The sequence below is a fragment of the Clupea harengus genome, chromosome 7, assembly GCF_900700415.2.
Source record: "Clupea harengus chromosome 7, Ch_v2.0.2, whole genome shotgun sequence".
NCBI lineage: Eukaryota > Metazoa > Chordata > Actinopteri > Clupeiformes > Clupeidae > Clupea > Clupea harengus.
Genome location: NC_045158.1, coordinates 2,996,276 through 3,016,275, shown reverse-complemented (window position 1 = coordinate 3,016,275; position 20,000 = coordinate 2,996,276). Strand labels below are relative to the sequence as shown.

Sequence of the window (20,000 nt, the reverse complement as noted above, 5' to 3'; positions counted from 1 at the left end):
AATCCACTGGGGGTGTGTGTGTTTATGTGTAGTGTGTGTGTGTGTGTGTGTGTGTATGTGTCTGTGTATGTATGTGTATGTGTGTGTGTATGTGTATTTATGTCGTGTGCCAAATTGCCAAAATACTTGTGAAATCTGTGACCAGGTGTTTTTGTGTGAGCACTGGAAAGCCGATCCCTCTCTTTCTGTCTCTTTCCTTCTTCTTCTTCTCTCTCTCTCTCTCTCTCTCCTCTTTTGTCTTCATTGGTGTGAAAAAGGCTGTATCCAATAGCACACTTGACTTAGTTTTCTTTCCTTTCTAGCACAGCCTGAAGGATTAGGGGTAGATGTGCTGAGCGTAAACTGACTAGCAGAGAGCTCCTCTGCCTTTTCTTGGTTTGGCCTCAGAGAGATATCCACCGTCTCCCTCATTCATGATTAGTAGACTGAGTGCCCCTGCTTTATGCAAGAGTACTTTTGATATTTGTAAATATATATAAAAAGACTAACATTTGCTGGAAGAAACCAGAACATTTGCCAGAAAGTAAGTATAGAACATTTGGTCAAAAATAGATCAAATAATATATTTTGTCTAAAGAAAGCCACTCAGTCGCCTGAATCTGGAGGCCATGTTACAGATGGACAGAGCTGCGGTTCCCCCCACATTTGTAGTTCCACGTTGGTGGAACAAACTGCCTAGTACTACCAGAGCAGGGGCGTCCCTCTCTACCTTCAAGAAGCTTTTGAAGACCCAACTCTTCAGAGAGCACCTCCCTTCCTAACTGGCACCTTGACTAGCGCTTAACTTGCCCTTCAGCAGTTACATTCCTGCACTTATTTTTCCTTTCTAGGTCGTTTTTCTAATTCTTATGTAAAGTAGTATTTATTGTTACACCATGTTTTTTATTGCTCGTAGCTTGACTGTTCTCTCCCTTGTACGTCGCTTTGGACAAAAGCGTCTGCTAAATGACTAAATGTAAATGTAAATGTAAATTGCCCAAAAGGTCAGGTGACCTTCAGAGGAGGGGGTGCTCCATTGTACAATTACTGCAAATCAGCTGGTTTCTAGATTCAGTGAGAGGGTTTTACCCATGTGGCCGTACTGTCAAATCACTGAGACTGTTTTTCGCCTGGTCTGTGAAGGTGCAAGGCTTGCACCTCTTTTTGATGCACTGGTCAAAGCAAAGAAATGAAAGCCAGGACACTGACATGGTATCCATGTTTTAATCTCTGGTGGAGACAACAATAGTGGTGGAGTATACGAGTATACTACCAGCACACAGAGAACGTGGCTCGGTTCAGGGAGAGATGGTCTAAGAGGGAGGGGATGGTTACCATTGACTTTGGGAGGAGGCTTGTTTGGAGTGTTTCAAATCAAAGTCAAGGTCTCTCTCTCTCTCTCTCTCTCCTCTCTCTCTCTCTCTCTCTCTCTCTCTCTCTCTCTCTCTCTCTCTCTCTCTCTGTGTAGTGTTTGTGTTTCAGCATGTCTGTCTTTAAAGGTAATTATTACTACCTTACGGCATGAGTAATCACTGCTTATTAGGAAGTCATCAAGCCCCACACAGGAAATCACAAAAGCCACACACACACACACACACACACACACACACACACACACAAAGAAAAATACATACACATACCCATCTTTCAGAGGTAATGAAATTGAACAATCATATTTGCAATCCTACATAAAATGTCAAACCCAAATAACTGTTTAATCACAAGTGTACAGTCAAAACAGAAAGCACAATGGAATATAACAGAACACACACACTCTCGCTCTTTTTAACACACACACACACACACACGTGTGGGCATGCACACTTCATAACTCAGTTAATTAAAAGACAAAAAAAATAAAAAACAGTGGGGACACACTCATGTTTATGCAATATTAAATGAGCGTGTGTGTGCGTGCATGTGTTTGTGTAAAAATGTGTATGTGTGTAGATTTCTAACTAGTGTTTCTGGTACATTTGACAAGAAAATACACATACTTGAAATGGGTGTATGTAATTGTGTGTGTGTGTGTGTGTGCGCGTGTATGATAAAGAGAAAGGGAGAGAGAGGCAGAAAGTCTGTCTGTGTGTGTGTATGTATGTGAAAGAGAGAGGGAGAGAGAGACAGAAAGTCTGTGTGTGTGTGTGTGTGTGCTTCATTGATTACATTTTTAAAAGGCACTTCTTTAAGCCCCCCATCTCGTAATAAACCCACTGCTCAGTTTTGATCAAGACAGTAAAGTACTGTTCTACCTTTAGTATTTAGTGCTTAGTCATAGAGACTTTTTTGTGTGTGTTTGTGTCTGTGTCTGTGTATGCATGTGAGTTTGTGTGTGTGTGTGTGTGTGTGTGTGTGTTTAGTGGGGATGTGTTATGACCACTGTAGTGTTGGGAAAAGGGTGGGTGAGTTACGCTACATTTGTGTGCGTGTGTGTGTGTATGTGTGTAGCGGGGATGTACCCTGACCCCTGTAGTATTGGGAAAAGGGTGGGTGAGTTATGCTTCAGAGCAGGACGAGATTACCGGCGCTTTCCAGCCCCAATCACACACTCCAGCTGGCCTTGTTGGCATGACAACAGACATTTCCCCCTTTCTGTGGGAGTGATAAACACGGCTGCAGTTGTTTTAGTGTGTTAGCTGTGGTTGGATGGAGATATTGGCCTTTTACTGTTTACCTATAAAATGTCCAAAGTCCTGATTGAACAGTACACACACACACACACACAGACACACACAGACACACACACACACACACACACACACACACACAGACACACACACACACACACACACACACACACACACACACACACACACACACACACACACACACACACACACACACACACAATTGTTTCCCCCTCACTCTCTCCATGAATTAAATGATATTGATATTGCATTTTTCTTAACAGATTTTCGTTTATATATTTATTCAAGGCAAGTTAATAATCAAAGTCTCTCCCCCTCTCCTTCTGTCTCTCCTTCTCTCCCCTAGCTACTGTGTGTACATGCGTGTGAGGCAGGCTAGTGTGGTGTGTAAGCAGAGACTGTGGAGTGCCCAGCTGGTGCTTGAGCGATCCGTGTGTGTCGAGTGTCAGAGCGATGCCATGGCGACCGACAACCGCTGTTCTGGCGACGGGTTAGAGGGCATCAAGTGAGTTTTCGTACACACACACACACACACACACACACACACACACACACACACACACACACACACACACACACACACAATGTCAACATTATAAATGAATGTCCAATATATTGAATTATGTTCCCAAACTTTGCCAGATATGTTATAAATGGGTGTGGTGTGAACTTGAATGATGCAACGTCTCTATAATGGTGACCCTCTCGTGACCTCTGAGTAGCTGTTTTGACATCTGTTGTCATCTGTGTCATTGTAGAACATTCTGGACCACGGCATCTGCACCTGGTTGCCATGGTTCCTGGGTAAGGGAATCGTCACGCGAAAAGTGCCGCTGCCCTCCGTACTCAGTGCTGTTTGTCTGAGCAGAAAACCCTCTTCTTCCAAACCCAACCCCCCATATCGCACATGTAGAGACATGGTACTGCCACCACGCTCCCTGTTAACCAATAAGAGTTTGGCCAGAAACTTTGGGAGGCTACCATTTAGAGAACCAAAGGGGGATTTCTGATTATACTCCTATGACACTCCTGTTATACCCTAATCATAAGTATTGTGAATATAAACACATCAATATAAACCCAGTATTTAGAATCACATCCCATGAGAACACAATAACTACCCCATTTCTGTTACTACCCTGCCCCTTACCCCGCTATCTACCTCCTATGATTCTATTGCCTTTAAACATGCATCATGTACAATTATTATAAAATGATTACTATTTTTTTCTTTATACATCCTGTCTTTGTGTATCTGAGTATCGTATGTCTTTGTGTATCTGAGTATTATATGTCTTTGTAAACCTGTTTTGAATTTGTTTGTGTTTCATTTTCGTCTTGGTGTGCTTGTCTGTATGAATGTGTGTATGTGCCAACTTTTGACTGTGTGTGTGTGTGTGTGTGTGTGTGTGATTGTTTGCCTGTGTGTGTGTTTGGAGTTTTTCTTTGGGAACTCAATGTGACAGTGCATCTAAGATTGTTGGGAGCATTAGGGTCCAGTGGCGTATTTCCTCTCATGTGTATTTTGTTATCAAAGGAAACATTTCTACAAGTAATCATGCTTGCACGTACATATGTGTGTATGTCTGTGTGTGTGTGTGTGTGTGTGTATTTGTATGTATGTATGAATGTATGTATGAATGTATGTTTGTACGTATGTATGGCATGTGTATGTATGTCTGTCTGTCTGTGGCTGTGGGTGTATTTGTATGTATGTATGGCATGTGTATGTATCAGTCTGTATGCTTATATATGTGTGTACGGTCTATATCAAAATCCAAAGTAATTGCAGAGAGCTCAGCACATAAAGTGTTTTGGCCCAGGTGAAGTTGCTGGACCTGCATATACAGTATGTACTTTTGCTTCTCAGATAAAATTATTTGTTTTGCTTTTATTCTTAAGGAGCCTATTGTAACATCTGGCCAGGGACTACAGATGAAAATGTGCTTTTTTTTGGCTAACTCTGGCATATTTACAGTAATGTTCATTAACGCGCACTGTCCATGTTAAATAAATGAATAAATAAATAAATCTGACCTTGGTCTTCGTGAGACATGGGCCTGGTCTTCATGAGATACGGTCCTGGTCTGGGCCATATGTGGGCCAGATGTTTTGTTTATTCTATTTTGCTTCATTTCACTAGAGTATGGGACGCACACACACACACACACACACACACATTTTAAAATACAAAACTTGGGATATACGTTGTTCAGGATTATACCTGAACAGGTGTAAAGGTATGACTTCACTTATAGCGTTAATCAAAAATAAATATGCTGTTACACAATAAACTGAATCTCCTTCTGCTTTCTTCCATCTGTCCAACACGTAGCCTCATTTAGACAAAGAGATTCATGATCATTATGACTCTCCGTCATTTCAGGGACCACATGTGTTCCAATGCAGTGTTTCATAGGATAGCATCTGTAGCTCAAGGCAGTTGTCACTCACTGTTCCTGAAGATCACCTTGCTAAGCAAGCTGGTGACAGCAAAGTGAACTGTGTGATGCCCAGGGAACACACCAACTGACAAAATACAGTACACACACACCCTGTACTACTGTCACACTGAATCAAAGTGATAGCTCAATGCTAACACTTGATAAAAGTGAAAACCAAATGCATACTATAGCCAAATGCATGCACTGGATACATTTGATAGCCAAATGCAAACACAATTACAGTGTATACCAAAGAAGTTAATGTAAGACAACAGGAAATAGATGAACAGACATAGAGAAAGTAGTAATTAAATGCTTAAGGGGATAGTTTGGTGAAGATTTATCTCTGGTCTCCACCTAACCATCTGTGTCTACATGTCATCCCCCTCCTGTGTGGCATCTGCCATGTCCCAAGCCCACCAATTACCTGCAGTTTGCTCCCGCCGAGGTATGTCCACCAAAGCAGCCATTTGAGGTCTCAGTGCAGTCATTACTGCCACAGGAGAGGCCCTGACTTTCCCACACACACTCACACAGATAAAGACACACACACACGCATGCACACACGTGCACAGACACTTAACACACACACACACAGACGCGCACGAACACAGACGCGCACACACTCACACAGATAGACACACACGCATGATCACACGTGCACAGACACTAACACACACACACACTCACACAGATAAAGACACACACGCACGAACACACGTGCAGAGACACTAACACACACACACAGACGCGCACACACACAGACACACACATAAGCACAGACACACACGCATGCACACACGTGCACAGATACACACACACACGCGGCCGTATGTATAGCATACACATGGAGTAACCCTTAACATGTGTTTTGTGGAATTCCTCACATTCTCTACGTGTTCCCTTAGTTTCTCCTGTTAGACAAATGGGAGTGGGATGGGACTCAGGACGGGACGAGGATGTTGTTTTGCCACACTGACACACTGTTTGTTAAGCTCTTGAAAAAAGAGGTATTTATTGTTATAAGTAAATCCTCTACATCAAGTGGCACAGTAGAACAAGAGGTACTGCATTTAGTCCTAAACCAGTCTTATACATACAAATACTGTACTTATACTAGAGAGATGTTAAGTTTAGAGGAAATGTGGTCTTCATGATAGATTCAGCTTTTATTTGGGATCACAAACAAACACATAGCCCTGTCTTTATTGGCTTATCACACACACACACACAGCCCTCTTATTACTGGCTTATCACACACACAAGACACAGACAACTCTCCAAAGACAAACACACACACACACACACACACACACACACACACACACACACACACAAAGCTCTCCAAAGTCAGCACAACTCTTTATGATGTCAGGGCACGGCATCAGGCCTCAGTCCCAGATCAGTGTCTGTCATCAGATCCCCCAACTGGGACAGCAGGTCTGACCATTACCAGTGTGTGGGTGTGTTTGTGTGTGTTTGTCTATATGAGGTATGAGCAGTGCATTTTCTTTGGCCTGTGCAAACGTGGTTGTTGTCATGCATGGCTGGAGAAATTGATCTTTGGTCTGTGTCTGTGTGTGTGTGTGTGTGTGTGTGTGTGTGTGTGTGTGTGTGTGTGTGTGTGTACGTGGGCGTTTGTGTGTGTGTGTGTGTGTGTGTGCGTGCATTCGTGCATGCATTCTTGTGTGTGTGTGTGAGTGTGTGTGTGTATGTATGTGTGTGTGCGTGTGTGTGTTTGTGTGTAGTGGTGGCAGGAAAGCCATGTCTTTGGGCAGTTGACCTAATGCTTCCTGACAGCAGACGTTTCTGGGATTAGCATGTTTGAAAAGAGGGACATTCCGCCCTTTGTCATGGGATGGCCACTGTCTGGTCACACCAAGACAGCTGAGAGGAATAAAAAACCGATTGCCACAGGACTCGTGGTGCAGGACACCTCCGACTGATGGGGATTTAAAGGCTAGCCTACCTGTTGGGTGTGGGTATCCCTTGCTGGTGTTGAGCCTGGATACAGAGAGAATATAAGTCTTATCATGTCTATATTCACAGATTATTTGTATTTTAATTATTCACTAAATTATGCAAGTGCATATTAAAAGGTAGGGTAGGCGATTCTGGAGAAACCAGCAAGAGTACCATAGAATTTGAAAGGAAACAATGGAAATAAATCCCACACCTCTCAAGGCCCTCATGAACGTGCACTAGCTGACTACTGGAGCACCAGTCCACGAGAGAGAGCGAGAGAGCATTAAGAGTTGGGGAGAAGAGTGCAGTGAGCGGTGTCATCGCTAACCATATCTAACTACCTCATGTGTCTTTCTGTACGAAAACACACAAGTAAGCTACATCATCACATTTGTAAAACGTCTCACTCAAAGCCAATATAGACTATAGATAGAACATAGAATATCATAAAAATACCCTCAAACTTACACTTAAAGATTACATAGCAGGTTCGTGTAAACATAGCTACAGTCTACTAGCATTAGCATTGGGCTAATACATAAACTACATACTTAGCTAGCTACGTTGGCTTGTCTACATAGATGAGGAAAATAACAAATTCACCCAAAAACAAACCAGATAATTACCTGTCCAACAGAAATACAGCAACCATGGCATCACTTTTTAGTCCCTTAAACTTCCTCAGTTGTCCTGGGGCTGCGTTGGGTTGAAGCGCTAGGTTATAGCTTGTTATGCCAACTGCCACACCACCAACTGCCTGACTTTCTCTCCCTGTGGTGGGTGCGTTTACTGAACTGTCAAGCTTGGCTTCAGATCCTTTCGTCCTTATCTCATTTGCTGCCCACGGACTTCAGTGGTTGAGTGGACGGTCAACTGCCAAACAGAGGAGGCGGCGTGACTGTGCCTGCACAACTCCCATCACCCACATTTCAGGTTGTGCTTTTAACTTTGTGTCAAGCAGTTTGTGTTTGTTAAATATGGAGGCCTTTCGGTACACAGCTCTGTCTGTAGGCTACTTCTGTCTTTCGTTTCCTGCTTTGTTTAGTAATAGCAGGCTGTTGTAAGCATAGGTGAAACTGGACATTTTGGCTGCACCTTCTCTGCTATTCTTGTGCGACTAGCCCGCTAGCTTTTATAGCAAAATGTCTGCCTAGTCTTGTCAAAGACCCCGATCACACACAATGAGTGCACAGGAAGTGCTCAGGTAGGTAGGCCATCCTATCCGGGAGGAATTCAATTATTGGAAATGCTTTTTAAAGACCTGCGGCTGCCACAGATCAGAGATTTTTTTCTTTCGGTTGACAGACCATTTATTTATTCATTGCAATCAGGATATAAGGAAGATAAAAAAAATCTGAAATAAATCACCTACCCTGCCTTTAAATTAGGAATTGTGAAAAGTATAAACAGGCTATATTTCTTTGTAATTTTGATGTTGTGATATGCAAGATGCCTGTACAATGTAATATGGCCACGTTCATCTGCTGCGAGTGTTGGTATTAACTGTGTGTGAACAAGCGTGAGGACGCATTCCTTTGCATATGCTGTAGGATGACAGCGTCGGATGGTTGAGCAACAGGCTAGGCCATGCCATTGGATGCTTATCCCAGCGTCTTAACATTATGTGTGTGCTTCTTCTAGATTGTGGAAAATCACTTAGTTGCACTTACGTAACAGTTTATGACACCTAAATTAAGGACATAGCGTCTATATCATAACGTGTTTGTCCACTGATGTGTGGACACCTAAACACCAGTTTTACCGACTAGTAAAACCAGCTGTTCACGCGCCACATTCATCACGCGGCGGTAATGAGAGCCTAGGTGTCCGCGTGCAGCTGGCCTGGCACACTGGAATGATAATGAATAGCGGTGCACGCTAGCGATGTGCGCGCCGTTAGTTGACGTGGTTGGAAAACAATGAAGAATTTTAAGGTCACATATATGAATGTAATACTTTACAGAGGACATAATGGCCTATGGATTAAAAAAATACAGACCTAACGGCGCTTCCCTAAGACAGCCAACTGGGGCCTACAAAATAGCCTTGATATGATTTGGATTAGTTTTATATTTCATATATAACTTTATAATTATAATCTTTCAGTTTGTATAGAAAATTCATAGTGTCACTGTTATTAAAGACTTGCATTTCCAAACAAAAAAAGTAGTGAGCCAGCTTTTGTAACATACCTTCTACTCTGACTTTTAAGTTTTGAAAAAGACCACAAGAGTTCCCCTTACACTAAATACATGAGAAATTGACTAATCATGAACAGTCATAAAAGTATGACTTTTATTATTGGTGTAGCCATTTGTACTTTTTTTCATTCATTCAATCAAAAGACTGTCAACATACATTTTGCCAACAGTTAAGACAGAGCAAGGGAGGAAAAAGATGCAAGTTTGTGTCCAGTGAAAAATGAACTAGACTGGAAGATTGTTGTTCTCATATATGACAGTGTGACAAACTCCCCACGTTTCATATGGTGTGTGCAGCAGCCCGGAGAACACAGGTTATACTTCACTAATTAACATGAAAATGAACAGCTGGGTATAAAACAATGGGAGAAAAGGGGAGAGTCTGTGAAAGAACACACCACCTCAACTACTTCAGATTCAGTGAGGATGGACACAAAATGAGCGGATATACAAGGCAGAGGCACGTGTCGTTCTCTCTCTGACACACACACATACGCACAAACACATTTATGTCCTCAACACACACATACCTACATTCTTAATGCACACACACACACACACACACACACCTTTACACCTCCTTTCCACAAGGTCGAGTTCAGTATGCTCAACAATGGCACAAACACAGCTGTACAGCAGGCAGTAATTACAGCCATTTCCACACTGACTGAACTTAAGGCTCCAAAGACCCTAATGTGACTGACCCGGCTCCATCCACTCCAGTCTGGGTTGTGTGAAGCTCTCCAGCTGCCTCTTACCCAGATTAAGAGCAGACTCTGGGACTGATCTGATGGCTCTGATGTGGTGAAGACTCAGGATGATGCCTGCCACCACGAGGCCTACATCCAGCTACAGCACCTTCCCAAATAGTAGCTGACTGGCAATTGGCGTATAATCGAGCCCTCCTTTTAGTGCTCTTCAGGCTAGGAGTCACTAAAGGTTTGTGGGTGTAAACAGGATATCAACACAACACAAATATTTCAGATACTGCCCGGGGGTGTGTATACAAATAGACTGATGTTCCTTTGCTCAGTTAATAAACAAAACACCCGGCAAAAGTGTTATAAAATCTGGACTTTTATTTGCTCAGACTGGCAAACGGATCTGGCCCCAATATGGCTCAGATCCGGCCTAATCTGCACCAGTCAGCCATTACAGGGGGCTCCAAAGAGCTGGCAGCTCCATAGAGCAATAGTACATATGATGATCTCTTCTGTTTTCCTTATAAGCACATCAAATCTTTAATCGAATAAAGCAGATATGCTTATGAGATACTTTTTCTTGCCAATAAAGCTCGTCGAATTTGCATTTGAATTGAACTTTGAATTTGAGTTGAGCCTTTCCCCGGAGGGCCGTGGACTGTAAGCCGGACCCATTTCAGAGTTCAGATGATGCCAGGTGGGGTCCCCCCAAGGCTTCAGTAGAAGACCAAGACGCATTCACACAGAGCCACCCCACACACAGCTGACAGGACAATACCAGACTACACTCATTGGTACAGATACTAGCTGCAACCGGTGAGTGTAGAAGAGCAGCAATCACTCAAGGTCCGCTGAAACGGATTCAACTAAAGACAGGGAAGTTTACCTGCGGTGATAGAGCACTGACTACTATGTGATGAGGAGGTTTAGAGTGTGTATGTACATTTGTGTGAGATATGGAGAAAGAGAAAGAGAGAGAGAAACTTTCTGTTGCTTGTTTAGGCCACAAGGTGTCAACATGTTATGACACACAACTTCTCATTAAAAGACTACGTTCAACACACAACCATACCGTCTCTCCTCAACACCACACAAATTCACAGCAAATCATACAATCCAGTCACACACACACACACACACACACACACACACACACACACACACACACACACACACACACACACACACACACACACACACACACACACTCACTCACACGTTTCCCTTTACAAAAAATAAGAACAAAGGGTGTTGAGTGATTAAGGACTTGTGCATGAATCCAGTTTTCGTGGTTGTGTTTATATGTGTATGTTCACAATTTGTCCGGCTCATAGTGTGTACACTGGGCTGGCGCTGGGCCTGGCAGAGTTCTGGTTTGTGTTGTTTATAGTTTTTTGAGCTGGCGGTTGGTGGAGCCGATGCGTCCGTCCATGTTGTCCACTTTGTTGAGCAGCGAGTCCAGAGCCACGTCCTGATCATCAATCTCAGACTGTAGACCCAGACCCAGGTTCTTCAGCCGGCTCAGGCCCAGAGACATGTCATCTGGGGTTGCAACACACACACACACACACACACACACACACACACACACACACACACACACACACACACACACACACACACACACACACAAAGAGAGGCAGAAAACCACACACACATGCGCATACACGCAGACAGACAGACAAAAAAAATGGGAAAAGGTATAACAATGAACAAGCACACACACACACACACACACACACACAACCGCAAAAGTCCTTAAACATACTATTTCATTACTATGTCTGTTTAATATTGATAAAGCCTAAATACATTTTAAGATTGGAACACCAGAAGTGATGTTGCTTCTGTACTCCTCAAGCATGTCCAAATAAGTGTGTGTGTGTGTGTGTGTGTGACTTACCTAGGTTGCAATCCAGTTTTTGATGAGCAGCTTTTAGGTGTCTGTTCTGAGGATGGCCGTTTTGATTGGATGGATTATCATTTGATGCCGCCGAAGCTCCAAATCCTATCGGGAAGACATTCAATGTAACAGTGGTGAACAACAGGTGCCTGATGATTAATACCTTCCCAAAGCACACTACATTTTCAGCTTTTAATCAAAGAAATTGCATCCATGTATGTTTGTCTCTGTCTGTCGGTGTGTGTGTGTGTGTATAAATGTAATTGTATATGCATATGAGAGAGACACTGAATGAGCATAGAAAGGGAGTTTGTGTGTGTGTGTGTGTGTGTATATATTCACTCATTTACCAGATGTGTCTAGTTTCCTTAGGTTGGGATGGCTGTCCTGGTACCGGTCCTCTTGCTGTTTGCTCTCTGTGAGGGCATTCTGTAGCCTGCATTAAAACCACATCAGAGAGGAAGATTGAGTAAATATCACAGCAAACCTCCTGCATTTCAACCTGCAGATGTCTGCTACCCTCTAGTGGTTATCTCTGGTCATTACACCACCACAGTGGGGCTAGCCACACATTCCACAGGCCTTTCCTTTTCCTGTTTTCCTAGAAGTGATTTAGCAGGGTCGGCCACTGGTTTTATTACAAACTGCTGATGTTAGGGGTCTGAGGTGAAAGGTCACTGAACTTACATTCCACTTGGACAAGAAGTCCTACAAACAACATACTCAAAGTCACATACACAATTGCTGGATATATTCTTTCCCCCTCCCTCATACACACAAACTGAACTCAGCCATACTTGCTATTTGCCTGGTATCCTACGGGCTGTTCTCTCTGTGGGGGTTTGGGGTCGGGCTTGGCCTTGAAGTAGTTGACGACGCCGCCCCACACACTCTTGATGCTGTTGATGTGCCTCTGGCTCGTCCTCAGGTCCTGCTCCATGTTGTCCACCATACGCTCAGAACGCTTCAGCACCTCACCCTGGCGCATCAGCTCCTACCCAACGAGACGGAGGGAGAGAGAGAGAGAGAGAGAGAGAGAGAGAGAGAGAGAGAGATGAAACAGGGGTAGGGAAAAAACGCAGAGCATGATCCTGAACTCTTGCACAATGCATGGTCTAGTCAGTAGAAAGAAAGAGACAAAGACCAAGAGTCCAAGTCTCTCAGAGTCACTGATGAAGACCATTGCTATTCGTTTGGGGCTTTTCAATATGGACAATTTGGCCTGATCAGTCATATAACACTCAAGTCCAGCTTGCTTATCCCCACAACCAACCAACAAACACGATGGGGTAGAGTGAGAGCAATCATGCTAAAGGGTTTTGACATCAGAAGATTCTCCAGCAGTAGTTGTGAAACCACACATACAACAGGAAACACCTGCTGTATAGTGGAACAGCTTCAGCCCAAGCACTCAGAGAAGCACTGCTTGCGTAACCTTAAAAAGATCCATGTCAGGACATCTAGCGTGGTATTGGTTTTGCCCAAATGGCGATCTGAAAGGAATTCGTTTTTTTTTGGGATCATGAACTCTAGTGTGCTGACATTTATCCTTCATCTTTATCTTCATTTGGCACCTAACTTTGGTTGGATGTGATCACTTTGTTTTTTTAGTTTTCTCCCACGCTGGGTTATTTAAACTCGGCTCCTTGCACCCATTGCCCAGTGTTGTGACGTGGCAACAGAACTGGACAGGAGTACAGCCCATTTGGTTTTTATTCTTTCACACTTAAAACTGCTTGAACGTTCACAGCTGCTGTCCATCATTACTTAAATCACAAAAGTGGATACTTATAATTGTGCTTTCCCCAAGTCTTGACACATCCAGTATCTCTATGAAGATGAAGAATATTTAGCAATATTTATCACCTCAAAGGTAAAGGGGTGTGGTTGCGGTCTTCCTAATTATGTTGATTTTTCTGTGTGCGATTCTACTATTGTTGTACTTTAAAACCTGGACTGCCACAGGTGGATAGGAAATAACACAATACGTTATAGCCAGCTAGCTTATAGTCTGTGGGTATCAGAATAAAGTCGAAGGACTATAATTTAATAGCGTATTATGTACATGTTTATTTTTATTAGGCCATACCGCAGCTGACTCAAGGCCCAGGATCACAGCGGATTCAGTGGCTATCAGGGTTGTGTTTAAATGCTTCCAGACAAACTGTAATGAACAAGCAGTAAAAAGATAAAAAAAAAAGAAAAGAAAAAAAAAAAAAAGAAAAAAAAAGTATCTTCACCCTAGTTGCCCATGTTTTTGAGAATAGAATAAACAAGGTTCTTTTCAAATACTGTCTTGAAATCACGCTTTCAGAATTACATCATGGCTGTAGAGACACATTTTACACGTGTCAACAAAAAGTATTTCTTGCTTCTTTAAATACTGACATATAAGAAAGGTCTGGGTTTGGGGTGGGTGGGAAAAGCAGGATTACTGAGGTGCACAGAAAACTAGTGTCTAACCACACGTGTACATGACATCTCTGCTTTGGATTTGAAGAATCTGTACAGTTATCTTCCATGTTAGCTGAATTCCCTTTGTCTGAATTGGACTGGGGAAGGATATGGGAATATAAAGAACGCCCAACATAAATAAATCCAATGACGTGAGGTCAACGCAATGTAGAGGTCAACGCAATGTAGAGGTCACAAGGCTGATAAGCAAAGCTGTCCAAGGAGAGGGGGGTGGTTTTCTGCTTCACGTCAAAATGAACTTTGACTGTTCACAGACCATGCAAAAAGATATATCAGCAAAGACGGGGTCTTAGTATCCCTTTGTGCAAACAGCTTAAAAAACGTCTCAATGGTTGAAAACACTGATATGACCGAATAACAATGGCAACAAGTTGTCTGTGTGACTAACTCACTCAATCAGAGAGGGTGAAACATTAACAGGAGAAAGAGTAAAACATGACAATGTAACTTTAGAGTGTCTCTCTAGGAACAGGTCGAAGTATTACAAAGGGCACCAGGCAGGTATTTTTATATTTACCTATGCAAAAAAGACAGAGGGAATTTGATTTTATGGCGCGTACCTCTGCTGTCTCTGTGCCGACTTTTTCCGACTCGTATATGAGTCCAAGCGACCTGTTGCTGCTGTCCACGGCTGATTGCGCCGTTCGCATCACCTCCTGCTGAAGATGCTGCTGGCGACGCTCAGCCTCGGTCAAGCGGTTTTCGGGAGGCTCGTCGTTGAAGTTGAAGCCGCCCTTTGATCGGGAGCCTGTCGTCTCCTCCTCGTCGTCATCATCTGCGAACGGGTTGTGGGATCCTGGGTACGCTGCCATTCTCTGTAAATGTTCAGGAATGCGGTGGGTGTGTGAAACGAGATGATCAGGATATCAGGGTCTAATGATATTTTCTGTTAAAAATGTAACGCATGTATAAAGTTACACTGCATGAGTAGTAGCAATGTGTCGAGTTAGTGAAGCAAACTATGACATTGCAAGCTAGCAATCTAGTCAGCCTTCTTGCCAACATACTTATTGGAGGTCAAGGTGTCGTCAGCCTCCATATAACGTCACTGTCAAATTGACAGAACATCGACCAATAACATAATGTTAACCACTATTGCAAACACAACCAACTATGACTACAGTAATGTTATTCGCAAGACGCTAAGTAGTGTTAGCTTCAAATGTGGGCAGAGGATAACGTCAGCTAAAAACCGTGATTCGGCCTAAGACTTCAGGGCACGGTGTTGACATGTCTGAAATGTAAATGAAGAGGTTTTCTAACTGAGAGTAACTGCCAATGTCGCAAATGCCACTGTCATCTCTCAAACTGTAACTTCAAAGGTTACTCAGACAGCTACTCAGCTAGCAAGCGTTGTAGCTGCTAGCTAGCTACCTTAAGTTCACAGTCCAGTGTTGCGCTCCAGATATGGGCCAATAATGCTTCTGAGGTTGAAGAACAAAATGATGAATTGCAACTTACAAAGTGTAGATAGTTTGTATTGAGTTGTCCTTCGAAGAAATTATCATATAACAAAAACACAACCTACCTTACCACGGACAGATGCTGTTTTCGCTTGCTGTCAGCTGACTGCGCTTCTGGAACAGTTTCCTGTCTGACTTCGCCTGATCTGTGACGTCAGCTAAACGAATGGGTGTGTTTGTAAACGAACAGCAAGCCTGGGATATGATAGTGTTATTGCAGTAGGCTAATTAAATGTTTGTGAACAGAAGACCAAACACATGTAACTCAAGCCTGTCAAAAGCAACACAGGGGTGAGGGTATTCCAAGTACGTGGTTTAGTGACAATCCTCCTGGATAACCTAACTGAGTAAATGATAAACCTCCTATTATACTATTTTTATGCCTTAATGTTCTCATGCTTTTATTTTCTATAATTTACTGTTTTTATGATCATGCACTGACCTTTTGCTTTTTAAAAAAATGTATGTGAAGCACATTGTTGTGCATGTGTGTGAAGCACATTGAATGACCACGGTGTATGAATTGTGCTATATAAATAAAATTGCCTTGCCTTGCCTTGCCTAATAGAAGATCCCTATGGCTTCATTCTCCTATCATTAGCCAATTATAGCTCTTATTTTAGGAGGTTTACCAATTACTCCGAGTTTACCTACCCAGGTTTGTCACCAACCCACGTATTTGGAATAACCCCAGAACGGCCATATAGGCTACATAACTTTAAAAGAGCACTACAAGCCTTTTGACCATAACAGTTTTGTCACTTTCAAGATTTATTTTCTATTTTGACATTTGCAGACATTGAGTAGGCTAGGCTATACAACACAATTGTTACAATTACATTTCTCATGACTACGGTTTAAGGGGACAAACTTGATTCCTGTCACCACAGGTTGTGTGGAGCATCTTGAACAAAGCCAACAGCTTGAGCGATATGAACTGAACTGGGTAGATAGATAGAATCAGAATTCGTATATCTGACATCTGTATCAAATGACAAACATACACACGCCTGTCAAGTAAAACCAGTTTGTTCGACGAATGAAAGTTCCCAGCACACGTCCCTTATCTTCGTTCTGTTGCGCTATGTCGTAGGAAAAAAAAAAGAGCCATCATTGACGAGGATGACCACATTCGCCTGTTTTAATCTCAGAAACTATAGAGAAATGAAAGCCGGTTCATCGCACATGTTAGTGCCGTAGATCAGTGTAGAACAGTTCTGAAAGATTCGATGTCATTTATACATGCTCTTGTCCTTTCATCGTGGAAGGAAGTACCCTACACGCACATCAAAGTAGTCCAAACGGTCAACTGTATCAAACACCGCTTTAGCATAGTAGGCTACCCATTCTACTGCGCGAAACAGCTCAGCAGCATCAAGTCATTTTGGCTATTGTGCACTGCGTGTTCCCTCAGACTTGCCGTATTGCAGTGCGCGTGCCTGTGTTGGTACATTTGTGGCATTCTGTTGCTTTTTTCTGAACTTTCTCATTTGAATGGTGGAAGAGAGTAACCATGTCGGCGAAAGGAGGGGGAACAAGAGGCTTCTATTTCAACACAGTTCTTTCGCTTGCCCGGTCTCTAGCTGCGCACCGACCAGCACCTATAGACAAGGTGAGATTTTTTTTACATCAGCATTTAATTTATCTCTTGTGGTGTGGTCAACAGACTGCATTTTGAAGTGTTTCCACTTCGGCGCAGATTTACGCGAAAGACAGGTGTCAGTGAGGGCTGTACACTGCACGCTACATCTGTGGGGTATATAAATATATTTTAAACTAATAGAAAACATACATAACATACTTGGTTTCTATTTTTTTTAAATGTGGTTGTATTGGCATGGGAGCATACACAATAGGTAGCATATTGTCTGGAAATTAAAATGAATGTCTCTGGTTGCAGTGTTTGTTAAATTAGGCCTATTTGAACATTGATGAAAGAAAAGAAAATACATGATGTGGAGGTGGTTTATGTGATGTTTACTGTGTTTCACCGTCAGACTACCGAAATTTCTAGGGTCTGTCACCGCCCCCTTTATAACCCTGTCAAACACACGCCAAAACAAAGACTGACTGAGCGTAAACGCTGTAAAACAAGACAAAAACTGTTGTCTAATTGAAGTTTTCTAAAGCGGCGTGTTGTCAGCATCGTTCAGCTGTTATTTTTAGTCAGCGGTTAGATAATCATTCGCACTTCAAAGTGTTGCGCACTGCAGTGCTTGCCACGGATACGTCGGTATTACTGTTTCTGGCTGAGCACGAAAGTAGCTTGAGATGCAGTTTGTCGAATGCTGTGCTGTGTAGCATACCTCCCACGGCGGTGATCGATGCACCACTAACTGACTACTGCCCCGTTCTGTAGCCTAGGTGATGGCCATCATGCGCACACGAAAAAACTTTTTGACAATCTGATCGATGAAGTGCGTGATTGGCTGGTTAGCGCTTTCCAACAGGTTGGTCGAAGGCGGAGAGCCAGAGATGAAATAGTCGCGAAACTGATGACCAAGGAAACGACTGCAAATGTATAAGTTCTTTGGCTACCCACTACGCCTTCTTGGACCAGGACATTGCATGTTAACATAAGAAGAAAAATGAATTATTGTCAAATGAGAAATGCTTTGTTGCGTCAAATAGCCTTATGTTCATTAATAAGTCTATTTAAATCAGGATGATTTTCTTCTCATATTTTGCATATTCGGGAATGAATCATCTAAATCTTAAGGTTATGTTGCTGAAGTCGACTGCATCATTTGTAGTAAAAGTAAAGACACTCTCAGCTTTGCTTCTGTCATCAAGTTTGCTACAAGAAATCATTTGAAGTGGGGGTGGATTAATAGCACAGTATGGAATGTTGTGAAACATGGCTCAGTGAGTTACATAATTTGCTCCTTGATATTCATGTGTTGAAGAACATATCTATCTATTCCATCCATCCATTCTTCCGTCCACCCTCCCTCTATCTTTGTACCTATCCATTATTCATCTATCCGTTGGTCGTGTGCTTATTGCTACACCTCAGAGCTATGGTTTTCTATTTTGGGGTAGTGGGAGTATTACTTTTATTAAGGATGCAGTTATAATTCCTGAGTTCTGACACGAAGAAGGCTGACTCTGGATCAGTCCTGAGGTGACTCCCTCCTCTCGCCCATCTATTTCCATCCATCCATCCATTCTTCCTCTCCCTGTATCTACAGTATATGTTGGTTAAGGTCTTATTTTTTCTACCCTTATCAGTGCTATCCCTTTCTAGTGTGGGGTAGTGGACTATTGGTAAGGGATACAGATGATCTAGGTTATACACATCCTTTCCCTGTGATTGGCTATCCTTAAGTTCTGAAAGGGAACAGGCTGACCCCTCTTCTGTCCCCCGCAGGTGCAGAAGCTGCTATGCATGTGCCCATCAGACACCCGGGGAGCCTTCACTCTGGACATCCGCCGCAGGGACGCAGTCATTGCACTGGCCGTGTTCCTGGTGGAGTCAGGCCTTCAGGTGTGTGAGAGTGAGAGTGTGTGTGTGTGTGTGTGTGTGTGTGTGTGTGTGTGTAGTGTGTGTGTGTGTGTGAGAGTGAGAGTGAGAGTGAGAGTGTGCATTTGTCGGTGCGTCTGAATGTGATTGTGTGTGAGAACCTTAATGGTGATGACTACAATGGACATTTGGAGCTGGCTATGAGTGGACACCCTTTCACCTTTGTAGTACACTGAGGACATGATGAATTTTTGATCAGTTGCCGTGTGTGAAGAAGTCTTTTCTGTGTGATCTCATGTAAATTGTATGCAGAGGTATACTCTTGGTTCATGTTAAATATTAACTTAACTCTCTCTCTCTCTCCTTCTCTCTCTCTCTCTCTCTCTCTCTCTCTGTGTAGAGACACTCTATCTCTCTCTCTCTGAGTTGTTTTAGTGTCTAAATTAAAATGTGTGTAGGTGTGCATCATGCATGAATTGTCATTTGCGTGTGTGTGTGTGTGTGTGTGTGAGTGCTTGTATTCCATGCTGTCCCCCTTCATGGTGGGAGTTTAAGTTATTTTTAGGATTTGTGTTTATTTTCCTCTGTGTGTTGGCATGTATTTGTGTGTGTGTCCATTGGTGTGGGATCTGTGGGGGTGGGAGAGAGAGCGAGAGGGAGGGAGGGAGAGAGAGAGTAACAGAGAGAGAGGGAGACGGAGGGAGGGAGGGAGAGAGAGGGAGAGAGATCATTGCCCTTGTGAGTGGCTTGGGTGAGAC

At 43.0% G+C, this 20,000-nt stretch overlaps 3 protein-coding genes across 6 annotated transcripts in view; 2 read left to right on the top strand and 1 right to left on the bottom strand.

Annotated features, from left to right (window-relative positions):
* Positions 1–4,921, top strand: part of si:dkey-178e17.3 (somatomedin-B and thrombospondin type-1 domain-containing protein) — a 24,153-nt gene extending 19,232 nt beyond the window's left edge. For all 3 annotated transcript variants that reach the window (XM_012814264.3, XM_031570165.2, XM_012814263.3), the window contains 2 exons: positions 2,974–3,132; positions 3,386–4,921. In XM_012814264.3, coding sequence (XP_012669718.2) covers positions 2,974–3,132; positions 3,386–3,491 — 265 coding nt within the window. In that variant the 3' untranslated portion in view covers positions 3,492–4,921. The remainder of the gene's footprint in view (positions 1–2,973; positions 3,133–3,385) is intronic.
* A 4,396-nt stretch (positions 4,922–9,317) lies between these two features.
* On the bottom strand, positions 9,318–16,014 carry snap29 (synaptosome associated protein 29). 2 transcript variants are annotated; one of them, XM_012814266.3, is made up of 6 exons: positions 15,845–16,014; positions 14,877–15,131; positions 12,639–12,835; positions 12,192–12,277; positions 11,842–11,946; positions 9,318–11,480 (listed from the first exon to the last, which is right to left on the bottom strand). In XM_012814266.3, the coding sequence occupies exons 2-6, from the start codon at positions 15,126–15,128 to the stop codon at positions 11,323–11,325; spliced, it is 798 nt and encodes a 265-aa protein (XP_012669720.2). In that variant the 5' UTR covers positions 15,129–15,131; positions 15,845–16,014; the 3' UTR covers positions 9,318–11,322. The 2 variants fall into 2 exon arrangements, with proteins under 2 accessions (XP_012669720.2, XP_031426023.1); XM_031570163.2 differs by lacking the exon at positions 15,845–16,014 and adding an exon at positions 15,691–15,838.
* A 297-nt stretch (positions 16,015–16,311) lies between these two features.
* pi4kab (phosphatidylinositol 4-kinase, catalytic, alpha b) overlaps positions 16,312–20,000 on the top strand; it is a 56,352-nt gene continuing 52,663 nt past the window's right edge. The window contains exons 1-2 of the mRNA XM_031570162.2: positions 16,312–17,391; positions 19,150–19,266. Coding sequence (XP_031426022.1) covers positions 17,293–17,391; positions 19,150–19,266 — 216 coding nt within the window. The 5' untranslated portion in view covers positions 16,312–17,292. The remainder of the gene's footprint in view (positions 17,392–19,149; positions 19,267–20,000) is intronic.